The 20,871-nt window shown below is 50.3% G+C and overlaps 1 protein-coding gene across 1 annotated transcript in view; it reads right to left on the reverse strand.

Moving 5' to 3' along the window:
• The window catches only part of LOC306694912 (uncharacterized protein), a gene marked incomplete at both ends in the record, with an annotated part of 57,521 nt that extends 37,588 nt beyond the window's left edge, over positions 1–19,933 (reverse strand). The window contains 4 exons of the mRNA XM_079157965.1: positions 18,021–18,162; positions 18,640–18,756; positions 18,884–19,066; positions 19,882–19,933. Coding sequence (XP_079014091.1) covers positions 18,021–18,162; positions 18,640–18,756; positions 18,884–19,066; positions 19,882–19,933 — 494 coding nt within the window. The remainder of the gene's footprint in view (positions 1–18,020; positions 18,163–18,639; positions 18,757–18,883; positions 19,067–19,881) is intronic.
• Positions 19,934–20,871: the final 938 nt, after the last annotated feature.

Consider the following 20,871-nt stretch of genomic DNA (forward strand, 5'->3'; position numbering starts at 1 on the left):
TTGTTGTTGGGGCTGCAGTTGTCGTTGGGGCTGCAGTTGTCGTTTCACCTTCAGTTGTTGTTGGGGCTGCAGTTGTCGTTGGGGCTGCAGTTGTCGTTGCAGCTTCAGTTGTTGGGGCGGCAGTTGTTGATGTTAGGACAGCTGTTGTTGTTGGGGCAATAGTTGTTGTTTGGGCGGCAGTTGTTGTTGGGGCTGCAGTTGTCGTTGCAGCTTCAGTAGTTGTTGGGGCTGCAGTTGTCGTTGGGGCTGCAGTTGTCGTTGCAGCTTCAGTTGTCGTTGATGGGGCGGCAGTTGTTGTTGGGACTGCAGTTGTTGTTGCAGCTTCAGTTGATGTTGGGAAGGCAGTTGTTGATGTTAGGACAGCTGTTGTTGTTGGGGCAATAGTTGTTGTTTGGGCGGCAGTTGTTGTTGGGGCTGCAGTTGTCGTTACAGCTTCAGTTGTTGTTGGGGCTGCAGTTGTCGTTGGGGCTGCAGTTGTCGTTGCAGCTTCAGTTGTTGGGGCGGCAGTTGTTGATGTTAGGACAGCTGTTGTTGTTGGGGCAATAGTTGTTGTTTGGGCGGCAGTTGTTGTTGGGGCTGCAGTTGTCGTTGCAGCTTCAGTAGTTGTTGGGGTGGCAGTTGTTGTTTGGGTGGCAGTTGTTGTTGGGGCTGCAGTTGTCGTTGCAGCTTCAGTTGTTGTTGATGGGGCGGAAGTTGTTGTTTGGGCGGCAGTTGTTGGGGCTGCAGTTGTCGTTACTGCTTCAGTTGTTGTTTGGGCGGCAGTTGTTGGGGCTGCAGTTGTCGATGTTAGGACAGCTGTTGTTGTTGGGGCAATAGTTGTTGTTTGGGCGGCAGTTGTTGTTGGGGCGGCAGTTGTTGATGTTAGGACAGCTGTTGTTGTTGGGGCAATAGTTGTTGTTTGGGCAGCAGTTGTTGTTGGGGCTGCAGTTGTCGTTGCAGCTTCAGTAGTTGTTGGGGCTGCAGTTGTCGTTGGGGCTGCAGTTGTCGTTGCAGCTTCAGTTGTCGTTGATGGGGCGGCAGTTGTTGTTGGGACTGCAGTTGTTGTTGCAGCTTCAGTTGATGTTGGGAAGGCAGTTGTTGATGTTAGGACAGCTGTTGTTGTTGGGGCAATAGTTGTTGTTTGGGCGGCAGTTGTTGTTGGGGCTGCAGTTGTCGTTACAGCTTCAGTTGTTGTTGGGGCTGCAGTTGTCGTTGGGGCTGCAGTTGTCGTTGCAGCTTCAGTTGTTGGGGCGGCAGTTGTTGATGTTAGGACAGCTGTTGTTGTTGGGGCAATAGTTGTTGTTTGGGCGGCAGTTGTTGTTGGGGCTGCAGTTGTCGTTACAGCTTCAGTTGTTGTTGGGGCTGCAGTTGTCGTTGGGGCTGCAGTTGTCGTTGCAGCTTCAGTTGTTGGGGCGGCAGTTGTTGATGTTAGGACAGCTGTTGTTGTTGGGGCAATAGTTGTTGTTTGGGCGGCAGTTGTTGTTGGGGCTGCAGTTGTCGTTGCAGCTTCAGTAGTTGTTGGGGTGGCAGTTGTTGTTTGGGTGGCAGTTGTTGTTGGGGCTGCAGTTGTCGTTGCAGCTTCAGTTGTTGTTGATGGGGCGGAAGTTGTTGTTTGGGCGGCAGTTGTTGGGGCTGCAGTTGTCGTTACTGCTTCAGTTGTTGTTTGGGCGGCAGTTGTTGGGGCTGCAGTTGTCGATGTTAGGACAGCTGTTGTTGTTGGGGCAATAGTTGTTGTTTGGGCGGCAGTTGTTGTTGGGGCGGCAGTTGTTGATGTTAGGACAGCTGTTGTTGTTGGGGCAATAGTTGTTGTTTGGGCAGCAGTTGTTGTTGGGGCTGCAGTTGTCGTTGCAGCTTCAGTAGTTGTTGGGGCTGCAGTTGTCGTTGGGGCTGCAGTTGTCGTTGCAGCTTCAGTTGTCGTTGATGGGGCGGCAGTTGTTGTTGGGACTGCAGTTGTTGTTGCAGCTTCAGTTGATGTTGGGAAGGCAGTTGTTGATGTTAGGACAGCTGTTGTTGTTGGGGCAATAGTTGTTGTTTGGGCGGCAGTTGTTGTTGGGGCTGCAGTTGTCGTTACAGCTTCAGTTGTTGTTGGGGCTGCAGTTGTCGTTGGGGCTGCAGTTGTCGTTGCAGCTTCAGTTGTTGGGGCGGCAGTTGTTGATGTTAGGACAGCTGTTGTTGTTGGGGCAATAGTTGTTGTTTGGGCGGCAGTTGTTGTTGGGGCTGCAGTTGTCGTTGCAGCTTCAGTAGTTGTTGGGGTGGCAGTTGTTGTTTGGGTGGCAGTTGTTGTTGGGGCTGCAGTTGTCGTTGCAGCTTCAGTTGTTGTTGATGGGGCGGAAGTTGTTGTTTGGGCGGCAGTTGTTGGGGCTGCAGTTGTCGTTACTGCTTCAGTTGTTGTTTGGGCGGCAGTTGTTGGGGCTGCAGTTGTCGATGTTAGGACAGCTGTTGTTGTTGGGGCAATAGTTGTTGTTTGGGCGGCAGTTGTTGTTGGGGCGGCAGTTGTTGATGTTAGGACAGCTGTTGTTGTTGGGGCAATAGTTGTTGTTTGGGCAGCAGTTGTTGTTGGGGCTGCAGTTGTCGTTGCAGCTTCAGTAGTTGTTGGGGCTGCAGTTGTCGTTGGGGCTGCAGTTGTCGTTGCAGCTTCAGTTGTCGTTGATGGGGCGGCAGTTGTTGTTGGGACTGCAGTTGTTGTTGCAGCTTCAGTTGATGTTGGGAAGGCAGTTGTTGATGTTAGGACAGCTGTTGTTGTTGGGGCAATAGTTGTTGTTTGGGCGGCAGTTGTTGTTGGGGCTGCAGTTGTCGTTACAGCTTCAGTTGTTGTTGGGGCTGCAGTTGTCGTTGGGGCTGCAGTTGTCGTTGCAGCTTCAGTTGTTGGGGCGGCAGTTGTTGATGTTAGGACAGCTGTTGTTGTTGGGGCAATAGTTGTTGTTTGGGCGGCAGTTGTTGTTGGGGCTGCAGTTGTCGTTGCAGCTTCAGTAGTTGTTGTTGGGGTGGCAGTTGTTGTTTGGGTGGCAGTTGTTGTTGGGGCTGCAGTTGTCGTTGCAGCTTCAGTTGTTGTTGATGGGGCGGAAGTTGTTGTTTGGGCGGCAGTTGTTGGGGCTGCAGTTGTCGTTACTGCTTCAGTTGTTGTTTGGGCGGCAGTTGTTGGGGCTGCAGTTGTCGATGTTAGGACAGCTGTTGTTGTTGGGGCAATAGTTGTTGTTTGGGCGGCAGTTGTTGTTGGGGCGGCAGTTGTTGATGTTAGGACAGCTGTTGTTGTTGGGGCAATAGTTGTTGTTTGGGCGGCAGTTGTTGTTGGGGCTGCAGTTGTCGTTGCAGCTTCAGTAGTTGTTGGGGCTGCAGTTGTCGTTGGGGCTGCAGTTGTCGTTGCAGCTTCAGTTGTCGTTGATGGGGCGGCAGTTGTTGTTGGGACTGGAGTTGTTGTTGCAGCTTCAGTTGATGTTGGGAAGGCAGTTGTTGATGTTAGGACAGCTGTTGTTGTTGGGGCAATAGTTGTTGTTTGGGCGGCAGTTGTTGTTGGGGCTGCAGTTGTCGTTACAGCTTCAGTTGTTGTTGGGGCTGCAGTTGTCGTTGGGGCTGCAGTTGTCGTTGCAGCTTCAGTTGTTGGGGCGGCAGTTGTTGATGTTAGGACAGCTGTTGTTGTTGGGGCAATAGTTGTTGTTTGGGCGGCAGTTGTTGTTGGGGCTGCAGTTGTCGTTGCAGCTTCAGTAGTTGTTGTTGGGGCTGCAGTTGTCGTTACAGCTTCAGTTGTTGTTGGGGCTGCAGTTGTCGTTGGGGCTGCAGTTGTCGTTGGGGCTGCAGTTGCCGTTGCAGCTTCAGTTGTTGTTGGGGCTGCAGTTGTCGTTGGGGCTGCAGTTGTCGTTTCAGCTTCAGTTGTTGTTGGGGCTGCAGTTGTCGTTGGGGCTGCAGTTGTCGTTGCAGCTTCAGTTGTTGGGGCGGCAGTTGTTGATGTTAGGACAGCTGTTGTTGTTGGGGCAATAGTTGTTGTTTGGGCGGCAGTTGTTGTTGGGGCTGCAGTTGTCGTTGCAGCTTCAGTAGTTGTTGGGGCTGCAGTTGTCGTTGGGGCTGCAGTTGTCGTTGCAGCTTCAGTTGTCGTTGATGGGGCGGCAGTTGTTGTTGGGACTGCAGTTGTTGTTGCAGCTTCAGTTGATGTTGGGAAGGCAGTTGTTGATGTTAGGACAGCTGTTGTTGTTGGGGCAATAGTTGTTGTTTGGGCGGCAGTTGTTGTTGGGGCTGCAGTTGTCGTTACAGCTTCAGTTGTTGTTGGGGCTGCAGTTGTCGTTGGGGCTGCAGTTGTCGTTGCAGCTTCAGTTGTTGGGGCGGCAGTTATTGATGTTAGGACAGCTGTTGTTGTTGGGGCAATAGTTGTTGTTTGGGCGGCAGTTGTTGTTGGGGCTGCAGTTGTCGTTGCAGCTTCAGTAGTTGTTGTTGGGGTGGCAGTTGTTGTTTGGGTGGCAGTTGTTGTTGGGGCTGCAGTTGTTGTTGCAGCTTCAGTTGTTGTTGATGGGGCGGAAGTTGTTGTTTGGGCGGCAGTTGTTGGGGCTGCAGTTGTCGTTACTGCTTCAGTTGTTGTTTGGGCGGCAGTTGTTGGGGCTGCAGTTGTCGTTACTGCTTCAGTTGTTGTTGGGGCTGCAGTTGTCGTTGCGGCTGCAGTTGTCGTTGCAGCTTCAGTTGTTGTTGATGGGGCGGATGTTGTTGTTTGGGCGGCAGTTGTTGGGGCTGCAGTTGTCGTTACAGCTTCAGTTGTTGTTGGGGCTGCAGTTGTCGTTGGGGCTGCAGTTGTCGTTGCAGCTTCAGTTGTTGTTGGGGCTGCAGTTGTCGTTGCAGCTTCAGTTGTTGTTGGGGCGGCAGTCGTTGATGTTCGGACAGCAGTTGTTGTTGGGGCAATAGTTGTTTGGGCGGCAGTTGTTGTTGGGGCTGCAGTTGTCGTTGCAGCTTCAGTTGTTGTTGGGGCGGCAGTTGTTGTTTGGGCGGTAGTTGTCGTTGCAGCTTCAGTTGTTGTTGTTGGGGCTGCAGTTGTCGTTTGGGAGGCAGTTGTTGTTGGGGCTGCAGTTGTCGTTGCAGCTTCAGTTGTTGTTGGGGCGGCAGTTGTTGATGTTCGGACAGCAGTTGTTGGGGCAATAGTTGTTGTTTTGGGGGCAGTTGTTGTTGGGGCTGCAGTTGTCGTTGCAGCTTCAGTTGTTGTTTGGGCGGCAGTTGTTGTTGGGGCTGCAGTTGTCGTTGCAGCTTCAGTTGTTGGGGCGGCAGTTGTTGATGTTGGGACAGCAGTTGTTGGGGCAATAGTTGTTGTTTGGGCGGCGGTTGTTGTTGGGGCTGCAGTTGTCGTTGCAGCTTCAGTTGTTGTTGTTGGGGCGGCAGTTGTTGTTTGGGCGGTAGTTGTTGTTGCAGCTTCAGTTGTTGTTGGGGCTGCAGTTGTCGTTGCAGCTTCAGTTGTTGTTGTTGGGGCTGCAGTTGTCGTTGCAGCTTCAGTTGTTGTTGTTGGGGCTGCAGTTGTCGTTTGGGAGGCAGTTGTTGTTGGGGCTGCAGTTGTCGTTGCAGCTTCAGTTGTTGGGGCGGCAGTCGTTGATGTTCGGACAGCAGTTGTTGTTGGGGCAATAGTTGTTTGGGCGGCAGTTGTTGTTGGGGCTGCAGTTGTCGTTGAAGTTTCAGTAGTTGTTGTTGGGGTGGCAGTTGTTGTTTTGGCGGCAGTTGTTGTTGGGGCTGCAGTTGTCGTTGCAGCTTCAGTTGTTGTTGGGGCGGCAGTTGTTGTTTGGGCGGCAGTTGTTGTTTGGGCTGCAGTTGTCGTTGCAGCTTCAGTTGTTATAGTTGGGGCGGCAGTTGTTGATGTTAGGACTGCTGTTGTTGTTGGGGCAATAGTTGTTGTTTGGGCGGCAGTTGTTGTTGGGGCTGCAGTTGTCGTTGCAGTTTCAGTAGTTGTTGGGGTGGCAGTTGTTGTTTTGGCGGCAGTTGTTGTTGGGGCTGCAGTTGTCGTTGCAGCTTCAGTAGTTTTTGTTGGGATGGCAGTTGTTGTTTGGGCGGCAGTTGTTGGGGCTGCAGTTGTCGTTGCAGCTTCAGTTGTTTTTGTTGGGGCGGCATTTGTTGATGTTCGGACAGCAGTTGTTGTTTGGGTGATAGTTGTTGTTTGGGGGGCAGTAGTTGTTGTTGGGGCCGCAGTTGTTGTTTGGGCGGCAGTTGTTGTTGGGACTGCAGTTGTTGTTGAAGCTTCAGTTGATGTTGTTGGGGCGGCAGTTGTTGATGTTAGGACAGCTGTTGTTGTTGGGGCAATAGTTGTTTGGGCGGCAGTTGTTGTTGGGGCTGCAGTTGTCGTTGCAGCTTCAGTAGTTTTTGTTGGGATGGCAGTTGTTGTTTGGGCGGCAGTTGTTGGGGCTGCAGTTGTCGTTGCAGCTTCAGTTGTTTTTGTTGGGGCGGCATTTGTTGATGTTCGGACAGCAGTTGTTGTTTGGGTGATAGTTGTTGTTTGGGGGGCAGTAGTTGTTGTTGGGGCCGCAGTTGTTGTTTGGGCGGCAGTTGTTGTTGGGACTGCAGTTGTTGTTGCAGCTTCAGTTGATGTTGTTGGGGCGGCAGTTGTTGATGTTAGGACAGCTGTTGTTGTTGGGGCAATAGTTGTTTGGGCGGCAGTTGTTGTTGGGGCTGCAGTTGTCGTTACAGCTTCAGTTGTTGTTGGGACTGCAGTTGTCGTTGAGCCTGCAGTTGTCGTTGCAGCTTCAGTTGTTGTTGATGGGGCGGCAGTTGTTGTTTGGGCTGCAGTTGTCGTTGCAGCTTCAGTTGTTGGGGCGGCAGTTGTTGATGTTAGGACAGCTGTTGTTGTTGGGGCAATAGTTGTTGTTTGGGCGGCAGTTGTTGTTGGGGCTGCAGTTGTCGTTGCAGCTTCAGTAGTTGTTGTTGGGGTGGCAGTTGTTGTTTGGGTGGCAGTTGTTGTTGGGGCTGCAGTTGTCGTTGCAGCTTCAGTTGTTGTTGATGGGGCGGAAGTTGTTGTCCGGGCGGCAGTTGTTGGGGCTGCAGTTGTCGTTACAGCTTCAGTTGTTGTTGGGGCTGCAGTTGTCGTTGGGGCTGCAGTTGTCGTTGCAGCTTCAGTTGTCGTTGATGGGGCGGGAGTTGTTGTTTGGGCGGCAGTTGTTGGGGCTGCAGTTGTCGTTACAGCTTCAGTTGTTGTTGGGGCTGCAGTTGTCGTTGGGGCTGCAGTTGTCGTTGCAGCTTCAGTTGTTGTTGGGGCTGCAGTTGTCGTTGGGGCTGCAGTTGTCGTTTCAGCTTCAGTTGTTGTTGGGACTGCAGTTGTCGTTGGGGCTGCAGTTGTCGTTGCAGCTTCAGTTGTTGATGGGGCAGCAGTTGTTGTTTGGGCAACAGTTGTTGTTGGGGCTGCAGTTGTCGTTTCAGCTTCAGTTGTTGTTGGGGCTGCAGTTGTCGTTGGGGCTGCAGTTGTCGTTGCAGCTTCAGTTGTCGTTGATGGGGCGGCAGTTGTTGTTGGGGCGGCAGTTGTTGTTGGGACTGCAGTTGTTGTTTGGGTGATAGTTGTTGTTTGGGGGGCAGTAGTTGTTGTTGGGGCCGCAGTTGTTGTTTGGGCGGCAGTTGTTGTTGGGACTGCAGTTGTCGTTACAGCTTCAGTTGTTGTTGGGGCTGCAGTTGTCGTTGAGGCTGCAGTTGTCGTTGCAGCTTCAGTTGTTGTTGATGGGGCGGCAGTTGTTGTTTGGGCTGCAGTTGTCGTTGCAGCTTTAGTTGTTGGGGCGGCAGTTGTTGATGTTAGGACAGCTGTTGTTGTTGGGGCAATAGTTGTTGTTTGGGCGGCAGTTGTTGTTGGGGCTGCAGTTGTCGTTGCAGCTTCAGTAGTTGTTGTTGGGGTGGCAGTTGTTGTTTGGGCGGCAGTTGTTGTTGGGGCTGCAGTTGTCGTTGCAGCTTCAGTTGTTGTTGATGGGGCGGAAGTTGTTGTCCGGGCGGCAGTTGTTGGGGCTGCAGTTGTCGTTACAGCTTCAGTTGTTGTTGGGGCTGCAGTTGTCGTTGGGGCTGCAGTTGTCGTTGCAGCTTCAGTTGTCATTGATGGGGCGGGAGTTGTTTGGGCGGCAGTTGTTGGGGCTGCAGTTGTCGTTACAGCTTCAGTTGTTGTTGGGGCTGCAGTTGTCGTTGGGGCTGCAGTTGTCGTTGCAGCTTCAGTTGTTGTTGGGGCTGCAGTTGTCGTTGGGGCTGCAGTTGTCGTTTCAGCTTCAGTTGTTGTTGGGACTGCAGTTGTCGTTGGGGCTGCAGTTGTCGTTGCAGCTTCAGTTGTTGATGGGGCGGCAGTTGTTGTTTGGGCAACAGTTGTTGTTGGGGCTGCAGTTGTCGTTACAGCTTCAGTTGTTGTTGGGGCTGCAGTTGTCGTTGGGGCTGCAGTTGTCGTTGCAGCTTCAGTTGTCGTTGATGGGGCGGCAGTTGTTGTTGGGGCGGCAGTTGTTGTTGGGACTGCAGTTGTTGTTGCAGCTTCAGTTGATGTTGGGGCGGCAGTTGTTGATGTTAGGACAGCTGTTGTTGTTTGGGCAATAGTTGTTGTTTGGGCGGCAGTTGTTGTTGGGGCTGCAGTTGTCGTTACAGCTTCAGTTGTTGTTGGGGCTGCAGTTGTCGTTGGGGCTGCAGTTGTCGTTGCAGCTTCAGTTGTTGGGGCGGCAGTTGTTGATGTTAGGACAGCTGTTGTTGTTGGGGCAATAGTTGTTGTTTGGGCGGCAGTTGTTGTTGGGGCTGCAATTGTCGTTGCAGCTTCAGTAGTTGTTGTTGGGGTGGCAGTTGTTGTTTGGGCGGCAGTTGTTGTTGGGGCTGCAGTTGTCGTTGGGGCTGCAGTTGTCGTTGCAGCTTCAGTTGTCGTTGATGGGGCGGGAGTTGTTGTTTGGGCGGCAGTTGTTGGGGCTGCAGTTGTCGTTACAGCTTCAGTTGTTGTTGGGGCTGCAGTTGTCGTTGGGGCTGCAGTTGTCGTTGCAGCTTCAGTTGTTGTTGGGGCTGCAGTTGTCGTTGGGGCTGCAGTTGTCGTTTCAGCTTCAGTTGTTGTTGGGACTGCAGTTGTCGTTGGGGCTGCAGTTGTCGTTGCAGCTTCAGTTGTTGATGGGGCGGCAGTTGTTGTTTGGGCAACAGTTGTTGTTGGGGCTGCAGTTGTCGTTACAGCTTCAGTTGTTGTTGGGGCTACAGTTGTCGTTGGGGCTGCAGTTGTCGTTGCAGCTTCAGTTGTCGTTGATGGGGCGGCAGTTGTTGTTGGGGCGGCAGTTGTTGTTGGGACTGCAGTTGTTGTTGCAGCTTCAGTTGATGTTGGGGTGGCAGTTGTTGATGTTAGGGCAGCTGATGTTGTTTGGGCAATAGTTGTTGTTTGGGCGGCAGTTGTTGTTGGGGCTGCAGTTGTCGTTACAGCTTCAGTTGTTGTTGGGGCTGCAGTTGTCGTTGGGGCTGCAGTTGTCGTTGCAGCTTCAGTTGTTGGGGAGGCAGTTGTTGATGTTAGGACAGCTGTTGTTGTTGGGGCAATAGTTGTTGTTTGGGCGGCAGTTGTTGTTGGGGCTGCAGTTGTCGTTGCAGCTTCAGTAGTTGTTGTTGGGGTGGCAGTTGTTGTTTGGGCGGCAGTTGTTGTTGGGGCTGCAGTTGTCGTTGCAGCTTCAGTTGTTGTTGATGGGGCGGCAGTTGTTGTTTGGGCGGCAGTTATTGGGGCTGCAGTTGTCGTTACAGCTTCAGTTGTTGTTGGGGCTGCAGTTGTCGTTGGGGCTGCAGTTGTCGTTGCAGCTTCAGTTGTCGTTGATGGTTCGGCAGTTGTTGTTTGGGCGGCAGTTGTTGGGGCTGCAGTTGTCGTTGCAGCTTCAGTTGTTTTTGGTGCTGCAGTTGTCGTTGGGGCTGCAGTTGTCGTTGCAGCTTCAGTTGTTGTTGGGGCTGCAGTTGTCGTTGGGGCTGCAGTTGTCGTTGCAGTTTCAGTAGTTGTTGTTGGGGTGGCAGTTGTTATTTTGGCGGCAGTTGTTGTTGGGGCTGCAGTTGTCGTTGCAGCTTCAGTTGTTGTTGTTGGGGCGGCAGTTGTTGTTTGGGCGGCAGTTGTTGTTTGGGCTGCAGTTGTCGTTGCAGCTTCCGTTGTTGTAGTTGGGGCGGCAGTTGTTGATGTTAGGACTGCTGTTGTTGTTGGGGCAATAGTTGTTGTTTGGGCGGCAGTTGTTGTTGGGGCTGCAGTTGTCGTTGCAGCTTCAGTAGTTGTTGTTGGGATGGCAGTTGTTGTTTGGGCGGCAGTTGTTGGGGCTGCAGTTGTCGTTGCAGCTTCAGTTGATGTTGGGGCGGCAGTTGTTGATGTTAGGACAGCTGTTGTTGTTGGGGCAATAGTTGTTGTTTGGGCGGCAGTTGTTGTTGGGGCTGCAGTTGTCGTTACAGCTTCAGTTGTTGTTGGGGCTGCAGTTGTCGTTGGGGCTGCAGTTGTCTTTGCAGCTTCAGTTGTTGGGGCGGCAGTTGTTGATGTTAGGACAGCTGTTGTTGTTGGGGCAATAGTTGTTGTTTGGGCGGCAGTTGTTGTTGGGGCTGCAGTTGTCGTTGGGGCTGCAGTTGTCGTTGCAGCTTCAGTTGTCGTTGATGGTTCGGCAGTTGTTGTTTGGGCGGCAGTTGTTGGGGCTGCAGTTGTCGTTGCAGCTTCAGTTGTTGTTGGGGCTGCAGTTGTCGTTGGGGCTGCAGTTGTCGTTGCAGCTTCAGTTGTTGTTGGGGCTGCAGTTGTCGTTGGGGCTGCAGTTGTCGTTGCAGCATCAGTTGTTGTTGTTGGGGCGGCAGTTGTTGTTTGGGCGGCAGTTGTTGTTTGGGCTGCAGTTGTCGTTGCAGCTTCCGTTGTTGTAGTTGGGGCGGCAGTTGTTGATGTTAGGACTGCTGTTGTTGTTGGGGCAATAGTTGTTGTTTGGGCGGCAGTTGTTGTTGGGGCTGCAGTTGTCGTTGCAGCTTCAGTAGTTGTTGTTGGGATGGCAGTTGTTGTTTGGGCGGCAGTTGTTGGGGCTGCAGTTGTCGTTGCAGCTTCAGTTGATGTTGGGGCGGCAGTTGTTGATGTTAGGACAGCTGTTGTTGTTGGGGCAATAGTTGTTGTTTGGGCGGCAGTTGTTGTTGGGGCTGCAGTTGTCGTTACAGCTTCAGTTGTTGTTGGGGCTGCAGTTGTCGTTGGGGCTGCAGTTGTCTTTGCAGCTTCAGTTGTTGGGGCGGCAGTTGTTGATGTTAGGACAGCTGTTGTTGTTGGGGCAATAGTTGTTGTTTGGGCGGCAGTTGTTGTTGGGGCTGCAGTTGTCGTTGCAGCTTCAGTAGTTGTTGTTGGGGTGGCAGTTGTTGTTTGGGTGGCAGTTGTTGTTGGGGCTGCAGTTGTCGTTGCAGCTTCAGTTGTTGTTGATGGGGCGGAAGTTGTTGTTTGGGCGGCAGTTGTTGGGGCTGCAGTTGTCGTTACAGCTTCAGTTGTTGTTGGGGCTGCAGTTGTCGTTGGGGCTGCAGTTGTCGTTGCAGCTTCAGTTGTCGTTGATGGGGCGGGAGTTGTTTGGGCGGCAGTTGTTGGGGCTGCAGTTGTCGTTACAGCTTCAGTTGTTGTTGGGGCTGCAGTTGTCGTTGGGGCTGCAGTTGTCGTTGCAGCTTCAGTTGTTGTTGGGGCTGCAGTTGTCGTTGGGGCTGCAGTTGTCGTTTCAGCTTCAGTTGTTGTTGGGACTGCAGTTGTCGTTGGGGCTGCAGTTGTCGTTGCAGCTTCAGGTGTTGATGGGGCGGCAGTTGTTGTTTGGGCAACAGTTGTTGTTGGGGCTGCAGTTGTCGTTACAGCTTCAGTTGTTGTTGGGGCTGCAGTTGTCGTTGGGGCTGCAGTTGTCGTTGCAGCTTCAGTTGTCGTTGATGGGGCGGCAGTCGTTGTTGGGGCGGTTGTTTTTGTTGGGACTGCAGTTGTGGTTGCAGCTTCAGTTGATGTTGGGGCGGCAGTTGTTGATGTTTGGACAGCTGTTGTTGTTGGGGCAATAGTTGTTGTTTGGGCGGCAGTTGTTGTTGGGGCTGCAGTTGTCGTTACAGCTTCAGTTGTTGTTGGGGCTGCAGTTGTCGTTGCAGCTTCAGTTGTTGGGGCGGCAGTTGTTGATGTTAGGACAGCTGTTGTTGTTGGGGCAATAGTTGTTGTTTGGGCGGCAGTTGTTGTTGGGGCTGCAGTTGTCGTTGCAGCTTCAGTAGTTGTTGTTGGGGTGGCAGTTGTTGTTTGGGCGGCAGTTGTTGTTGGGGCTGCAGTTGTCGTTGCAGCTTCAGTTGTTGTTGATGGGGCGGCAGTTGTTGTTTGGGCGGCAGTTGTTGGGGCTGCAGTTGTCGTTACAGCTTCAGTTGTTGTTGGGGCTGCAGTTGTCGTTGGGGCTGCAGTTGTCGTTGCAGCTTCAGTTGTCGTTGATGGTTCGGCAGTTGTTGTTTGGGCGGCAGTTGTTGGGGCTGCAGTTGTCGTTGCAGCTTCAGTTGTTGTTGGGGCTGCAGTTGTCGTTGGGGCTGCAGTTGTCGTTGCAGCTTCAGTTGTTGTTGGGGCTGCAGTTGTCGTTGGGGCTGCAGTTGTCGTTGCAGTTTCAGTAGTTGTTGTTGGGGTGGCAGTTGTTGTTTTGGCGGCAGTTGTTGTTGGGGCTGCAGTTGTCGTTGCAGCTTCAGTTGTTGTTGTTGGGGTGGCAGTTGTTGTTTGGGCGGCAGTTGTTGTTTGGGCTGCAGTTGTCGTTGCAGCTTCCGTTGTTGTAGTTGGGGCGGCAGTTGTTGATGTTAGGACTGCTGTTGTTGTTGGGGCAATAGTTGTTGTTTGGGCGGCAGTTGTTGTTGGGTCTGCAGTTGTCGTTGCAGCTTCAGTAGTTGTTGTTGGGATGGCAGTTGTTGTTTGGGCGGCAGTTGTTGGGGCTGCAGTTGTCGTTGCAGCTTCACTTGTTTTTGTTGGGGCGGCATTTGTTGATGTTCGGACAGCAGTTGTTGTTTGGGGGGCAGTAGTTGTTGTTGGGGCCGCAGTTGTTGTTTGGGCGGCAGTTGTTGTTGGGACTGCAGTTGTTGTTGCAGCTTCAGTTGTTGTTGGGGCTGCAGTTGTCGTTGGGGCTGCAGTTGTCGTTACAGCTTCAGTTGTTGTTGGGGCTTCAGTTGTCGTTGGGGCTGCAGTTGTCGTTGCAGCTTCAGTTGTTGGGGCGGCAGTTGTTGATGTTAGGACAGCTGTTGTTGTTGGGGCAATAGTTGTTGTTTGGGCGGCAGTTGTTGTTGGGGCTGCAGTTGTCGTTGCAGCTTCAGTAGTTGTTGTTGGGGTGGCAGTTGTTGTTTGGGCGGCAGTTGTTGTTGGGGCTGCAGTTGTCGTTGCAGCTTCAGTTGTTGTTGATGGGGCGGCAGTTGTTGTTTGGGCGGCAGTTGTTGGGGCTGCAGTTGTCGTTACAGCTTCAGTTGTTGTTGGGGCTGCAGTTGTCGTTGGGGCTGCAGTTGTCGTTGCAGCTTCAGTTGTCGTTGATGGGGCGGCAGTTGTTGTTTGGGCGGCAGTTGTTGGGGCTGCAGTTGTCGTTGCAGCTTCAGTTGTTGTTGGGGCTGCAGTTGTCGTTGGGGCTGCAGTTGTCGTTGCAGCTTCAGTTGTTGTTGCAGCTTCAGTTGTTGTTGGGGCTGCAGTTGTCGTTGGGGCTGCAGTTGTCGTTGCAGCTTCAGTTGTTGTTGGGGCGGCAGTTGTCGTTGAGGCTGCAGTTGTCGTTGCAGCTTCAGTTGTTGTTGATGGGGCGGCAGTTGTTGTTTGGGCGGCAGTTGTTGTTTGGGCTGAAGATGTCGTTGCAGCTTCAGTTGTTGGGGCGGCAGTTGTTGATGTTAGGACAGCTGTTGTTGTTGGGGCTGCAGTTGTCGTTGCAGCTTCAGTAGTTGTTGTTGGGGTGGCAGTTGTTGTTTGGGTGGCAGTTGTTGTTGGGGCTGCAGTTGTCGTTGCAGCTTCAGTTGTTGTTGATGGGGCGGAAGTTGTTGTTTGGGCGGCAGTTGTTGTTTGGGCGGCAGTTGTTGGGGCTGCAGTTGTCGTTACAGCTTCAGTTGTTGTTGGGGCTGCAGTTGTCGTTGGGGCTGCAGTTGTCGTTGCAGTTTCAGTAGTTGTTGTTGGGGTGGCAGTTGTTGTTTTGGCGGCAGTTGTTGTTGGGGCTGCAGTTGTCGTTGCAGCTTCAGTTGTTGTTGTTGGGGCGGCAGTTGTTGTTTGGGCGGCAGTTGTTGTTTGGGCTGCAGTTGTCGTTGCAGCTTCCGTTGTTGTAGTTGGGGCGGCAGTTGTTGATGTTAGGACTGCTGTTGTTGTTGGGGCAATAGTTGTTGTTTGGGCGGCAGTTGTTGTTGGGTCTGCAGTTGTCGTTGCAGCTTCAGTAGTTGTTGGGGCTGCAGTTGTTGTTTGGGCTGCAGTTGTTGTTGGGTCTGCAGTTGTCGTTGCAGCTTCAGTAGTTGTTGGGGCTGCAGTTGTTGTTGGGGCTGCAGTTGTCGTTACAGCTTCAGTTGTTGTTGGGGCTGCAGTTGTCGTTGGGGCTGCAGTTGTCGTTGCAGTTTCAGTAGTTGTTGTTGGGGTGGCAGTTGTTGTTTTGGCGGCAGTTGTTGTTGGGGCTGCAGTTGTCGTTGCAGCTTCAGTTGTTGTTGTTGGGGCGGCAGTTGTTGTTTGGGCGGCAGTTGTTGTTTGGGCTGCAGTTGTCGTTGCAGCTTCCGTTGTTGTAGTTGGGGCGGCATTTGTTGATGTTCGGACAGCAGTTGTTGTTTGGGTGATAGTTGTTGTTTGGGGGGCAGTAGTTGTTGTTGGGGCCGCAGTTGTTGTTTGGGCGGCAGTTGTTGGGACTGCAGTTGTTGTTGCAGCTTCAGTTGTTGTTGGGGCTGCAGTTGTCGTTGGGGCTGCAGTTGTCGTTACAGCTTCAGTTGTTGTTGGGGCTGCAGTTGTCGTTGGGGCTGCAGTTGTCGTTGCAGCTTCAGTTGTTGGGGCGGCAGTTGTTGATGTTAGGACAGCTGTTGTTGTTGGGGCAATAGTTGTTGTTTGGGCGGCAGTTGTTGTTGGGGCTGCAGTTGTCGTTGCAGCTTCAGTAGTTGTTGTTGGGGTGGCAGTTGTTGTTTGGGCGGCAGTTGTTGTTGGGGCTGCAGTTGTCGTTGCAGCTTCAGTTGTTGTTGATGGGGCGGCAGTTGTTGTTTGGGCGGCAGTTGTTGGGGCTGCAGTTGTCGTTACAGCTTCAGTTGTTGTTGGGGCTGCAGTTGTCGTTGGGGCTGCAGTTGTCGTTGCAGCTTCAGTTGTCGTTGATGGGGCGGCAGTTGTTGTTTGGGCGGCAGTTGTTGGGGCTGCAGTTGTCGTTGCAGCTTCAGTTGTTGTTGGGGCTGCAGTTGTCGTTGGGGCTGCAGTTGTCGTTGCAGCTTCAGTTGTTGTTGCAGCTTCAGTTGTTGTTGGGGCTGCAGTTGTCGTTGGGGCTGCAGTTGTCGTTGCAGCTTCAGTTGTTGTTGGGGCGGCAGTTGTTGATGTTAGGACAGCTGTTGTTGTTGGGGCAATAGTTGTTGTTTGGGCGGCAGTTGTTGTTGGGGCTGCAGTTGTCGTTGCAGCTTCAGTAGTTGTTGTTGGGGTGGCAGTTGTTGTTTGGGCGGCAGTTGTTGTTGGGGCTGCAGTTGTCGTTGCAGCTTCAGTTGTTGTTGTTGGGGCGGCAGTTGTTGTTTGGGCGGCAGTTGTTGTTTGGGCTGCAGTTGTCGTTGCAGCTTCAGTTGTTGTAGTTGGGGCGGCAGTTGTTGATGTTAGGACTGCTGTTGTTGTTGGGGCAATAGTTGTTTGGGCGGCAGTTGTTGGGGCTGCAGTTGTCGTTGCAGCTTCAGTAGTTGTTGTTGGGATGGCAGTTGTTGTTTGGGCGGCAGTTGTTGGGGCTGCAGTTGTCGTTGCAGCTTCAGTTGTTTTTGTTGGGGCGGCATTTGTTGATGTTCGGACAGCAGTTGTTGTTTGGGTGATAGTTGTTGTTTGGGGGGCAGTAGTTGTTGTTGGGGCCGCAGTTGTTGTTTGGGCGGCAGTTGTTGTTGGGACTGCAGTTGTTGTTGCAGCTTCAGTTGATGTTGTTGGGGCGGCAGTTGTTGATGTTAGGACAGCTGTTGTTGTTGGGGCAATAGTTGTTTGGGCGGCAGTTGTTGTTGGGGCTGCAGTTGTCGTTACAGCTTCAGTTGTTGTTGGGGCTGCAGTTGTTGTTTGGGCTGCAGTTGTCGTTGCAGCTTCAGTTGTTGGGGCGGCAGTTGTTGATGTTAGGACAGCTGTTGTTGTTGGGGCAATAGTTGTTGTTTGGGCGGCAGTTGTTGTTGGGGCTGCAGTTGTCGTTGCAGCTTCAGTAGTTGTTGTTGGGGTGGCAGTTGTTGTTTGGGTGGCAGTTGTTGTTGGGGCTGCAGTTGTCGTTGCAGCTTCAGTTGTTGTTGATGGGGCGGAAGTTGTTGTTTGGGCGGCAGTTGTTGGGGCTGCAGTTGTCGTTACAGCTTCAGTTGTTGTTGGGGCTGCAGTTGTCGTTGGGGCTGCAGTTGTCTTTGCAGCTTCAGTTGTCGTTGATGGGGCGGGAGTTGTTGTTTGGGCGGCAGTTGTTGGGGCTGCAGTTGTCGTTGCAGCTTCAGTTGTTGTTGGGGCTGCAGTTGTCGTTGGGGCTGCAGTTGTCGTTTCAGCTTCAGTTGTTGTTGGGGCTGCAGTTGTCGTTGGGGCTGCAGTTGTCGTTGCAGCTTCAGTTGTTGATGGGGCGGCAGTTGTTGTTTGGGCAACAGTTGTTGTTGGGGCTGCAGTTGTCGTTACAGCTTCAGTTGTTGTTGGGGCTGCAGTTGTCGTTGGGGCTGCAGTTGTTGCAGCTTCAGTTGTCGTTGATGGGGCGGCAGTTGTTGTTGGGGCGGCAGTTGTTGTTTGGGCTGCAGTTGTCGTTGCAGCTTCAGTTGTTGTAGTTGGGGCGGCAGTTGTTGATGTTAGGACTGCTGTTGTTGTGGCAATAGTTGTTGTTTGGGCGGCAGTTGTTGTTGGGGCTCTAATTGTCGTTGCAGCTTTAGTTGTTGGGGCGGCAGTTGTTGATGTTAGGACATCAGTTGTTGTTGGGTCTGCAGTTGTCGTTGCAGCTTCAGTTGTTGTTGATGGGGCGGCAGTTGTTGTTTGGGCAGCAGTTGTTGTTGGGGCTGCAGTTGTCGTTGCAGTTTCAGAAGTTGTTGTTGGGATGGCAGTTGTTGTTTTGGCGGCAGTTGTTGTTGGGGCTGCAGTTGTCGTTGCAGCTTCAGTTGTTGTTGTTGGGGCGGCATTTGTTGATGTTCGGACAGCAGTTGTTGTTTGGGTGATAGTTGTTGTTTGGGGGGCAGTAGTTGTTGTTGGGGCCGCAGTTGTTGTTTGGGCGGCAGTTGTTGTTGGGACTGCAGTTGTTGTTGCAGCTTCAGTTGATGTTGTTGGGGCGGCAGTTGTTGATGTTAGGACAGCTGTTGTTGTTGGGGCAATAGTTGTTGTTTGGTCGGCAGTTGTTGTTGGGGCTGCAGTTGTCGTTACAGCTTCAGTTGTTGTTGGGGCTGCAGTTGTCGTTGAGGCTGCAGTTGTCGTTGCAGCTTCAGTTGTTGTTGATGGGGCGGCAGTTGTTGTTTGGGCGGCAGTTGTTGTTTGGGCTGAAGTTGTCGTTGCAGCTTCAGTTGTTGGGGCGGCAGTTGTTGATGTTAGGACAGCTGTTGTTGTTGGGGCTGCAGTTGTCGTTGCAGCTTCAGTAGTTGTTGTTGGGGTGGCAGTTGTTGTTTGGGTGGCAGTTGTTGTTGGGGCTGCAGTTGTCGTTGCAGCTTCAGTTGTTGTTGATGGGGCGGAAGTTGTTGTTTGGGCGGCAGTTGTTGTTTGGGCGGCAGTTGTTGGGGCTGCAGTTGTCGTTACAGCTTCAGTTGTTGTTGGGGCTGCAGTTGTCGTTGGGGCTGCAGTTGTCGTTGCAGCTTCAGTTGTCGTTGATGGGGCGGCAGTTGTTGTTTGGGCGGCAGTTGTTGGGGCTGCAGTTGTCGTTGCAGCTTCAGTTGTTGTTGGGGCTGCAGTTGTCGTTGCAGCTTCAGTTGTTGTTGGGGCTGCAGTTGTCGTTGGGGCTGCAATTGTCGTTGCAGCTTCAGTTGTTGTTGGGGCTGCAGTTGTTGTGGCAGTACACAAACTGGTTCCACAACAGGATGGTCCACTGCTGATGCTTCCAACGCTTTGCATGAAAGGAAGGCTACCCAGGCTTGCAGCAGCTGCACACAGGTTTGTAGATGCACAGCCAAAAGCTGGAGAAGTGCTGGACCCACTTGTCACTGCAGAGGAAAAATCATCGTTTAACTACACAGCCTTCATTGTTGTAAATTTGCTAATTGATTAAAATAAGTGATACCACAACGTAAAATATACTTAAAATATCAGAGATAAAAGTATTTTCGCTTCGTACGTGTTTATTACTATACTTTGAATACTACTGAATTATGACATGTCACATTTTGGGAATATTAGAACATCAAAACTTAAGTGTATTGACTTTTCTTGAAGTAACTAGTCACTGTAGCTGTCATATGAATGTAGTGCAGTAAAAACTCCAATAATTACCATTGATATTTAGTGGACTATAAGTATTAAGTAGCACATCATAAAATACCACAAATACTATAGAACAGCAGTTCAGGACATGTACTTTACTTTCCTCCACTGGTTGATTTTCCAGATCTCACATGTAGTTGGTTTGAGATACTTTAAGGTTGCAATTTACTTTTTGGAAACCATGTATGATTAAGACTCACCACTCGCTTGAAAGCAGCGGTCCTCCTCCCCCCTACATTGTAATGTAGAAGTACATTCAAAGGTCATGGGGTTACAAGTGAGACACTGTAGGGTGTTATCTGTCGGAACAGCAGGGACTGAAAGAGAAAAAAACATAATTTGTTTGACGAAGAGAGAACATTAAGTTTCACAAAATGTAAGCATGTAAAAAGTCTATTTCGTATCCTTTCATCTTAAATGAGGTATTTATACATCTGTACTTACACGGTAGAGTTTCTGTGTTGCAATTTGTTGTGTTGCAGCACTTAGCAGATGCAACTGCACTCTTAACACCCAAGTTGGCTGAAAATGTCTGAGAGCCTGTGGCTGGACACAGGGAGGATGATGCACACCCCTTGAATAGTTGCTGTGCTGTGATTCCAAGTGGAGTGGTTTCAAATGAAGTGGCTACAAAATAAAAAGTTGAGTTTGTCAATGTTGACGGAAAGAACACATAACTCTACAGTACATTTATTTCTCTCAAAAGTAGAACATGGTATAAAGAAATGCCTACCTAGAATGGAAGCCGTTACACACATCGTCTCTGAGGAACATGTGACTAGCGTTGTGTTTGAACACTGTGGATCTGTGCAAGTCTGACACTGAAGTGCCCGAGCTGAAATAGGGAGAAAAAATTGTCAATGAATAATGATCACATCTCAAATGTCAAATCAAATATCTGAAATGTATTGATTGTTTGTAAAAACTGAAAAGTTCTCTTCTTCTAATTCTTCCCCTTCTTCTGAAACAGGATTGTAAATAATATGAGGCTGTAATTTCTAAACATGGTTTTAGTGTCTAATATACACTAATTGACTCTTTACTCAGCACACATCTATATACTTGCACAGCCAAGTCCTGTCATGTATATTGTCTAAGAATTGTATCAAATGTATATTGATTTTGTGTCAAATTCTGTCATTTACTAATTTTGCTGTATTCATTGTTCTAAGTGGTCTTCATCCCTTTCCTGTCCCTTTAGACTGCTTCTTCTGCTACTGTATTGTGACATGTCAATCAAGTAAAATATTATATTTTCCATCTTTACCATCATTTTCAAGGGTTAGACATTTAATTTAAATATATCTTCCAGTCAGATTTAAAATCCTTTCTAAAAAATCAATTCTGGTAAATTAAAAATGTATGAAACGTTGTTCATATGCTCTATTGTTTTCAGAAAATACATTTTAAGAATAAGTACAACTGTAAAAAAGTACAATTACCTGTGCTAGAGAGTGCCCAGATGAGAGTCAGAGAAAGGATCAGCTTCTTCATGATGAACAGGTAAGTACTGTGGATTACTTTCCTTAGACGGTGATATCCACCTTATTATGGACGCTACACCTAATATACTGCAGAGGTGTTTTCTAAATGTACCACACCTGTAATACCATTGGCAGTGATCCCATTTTCACAACGTGACTATTCAGACTCCAACTTATCACATGGAAAAGCATCCTGTCAATCCACCTTCCGACACACTGTCTTAAATTTTGGCAATATTTTGTAGTATAAATATTTCATTCTTAAGTGCTACATTTACATGAGAATTATGTATTTTTGTGTCTTTGATACAGTATTTTGCTTTCAGAAAGAAAGTCCAGGAATGCACGGCACTTTTTTATTTGGTGTCATGAGTCAGTGAGCCTCAGACAAAAGAAAAACAAGAATTTCCTTCATACAAAAGCATTGATGGTGTTGCTGTGATAGGCATTGTTCTGACAGGGTGGAAACAGTCTGACATACTGTGTAATGGAATGCTCTTAACAAACACTTTATTATTACGCAGCTAGCTTTGCATGTTCCTATTGTATTCCATCATTTTGGATGTTGTAAAACTGGCAACTTGACATTCCGTTCTATTTCATGGACTGTATTGTATTCCTTTGCAATTTAAATTTAGAACTATTTATTTATATCTTGCATTGCGCGGTAGGTGCACTGTAATTTGGATTCTACCCTGGTTTGTCCTGTTGTATCTTATAATAATCCTTCATCTTACTTTCTTTAAACATTTTTAAATCCTACTTGTATCTTATTTACTCTTTGTATATATATATATATATATATATATATATGGTAACACCTGAAAATAACTACACGCTATTAATTATTAGGTAAGTATGAGTAACCACTCAATTCAATTCCAGTCAGTATGTTTTTTTGGTTTGCTGGCACGTACACATTATGGAGGATGAGTATCTCACTAGCCT

This window comes from Pholis gunnellus, assembly GCF_910591455.1.
Source record: "Pholis gunnellus genome assembly, chromosome: 4".
Taxonomy (NCBI): Eukaryota; Metazoa; Chordata; class Actinopteri; order Perciformes; family Pholidae; genus Pholis; species Pholis gunnellus.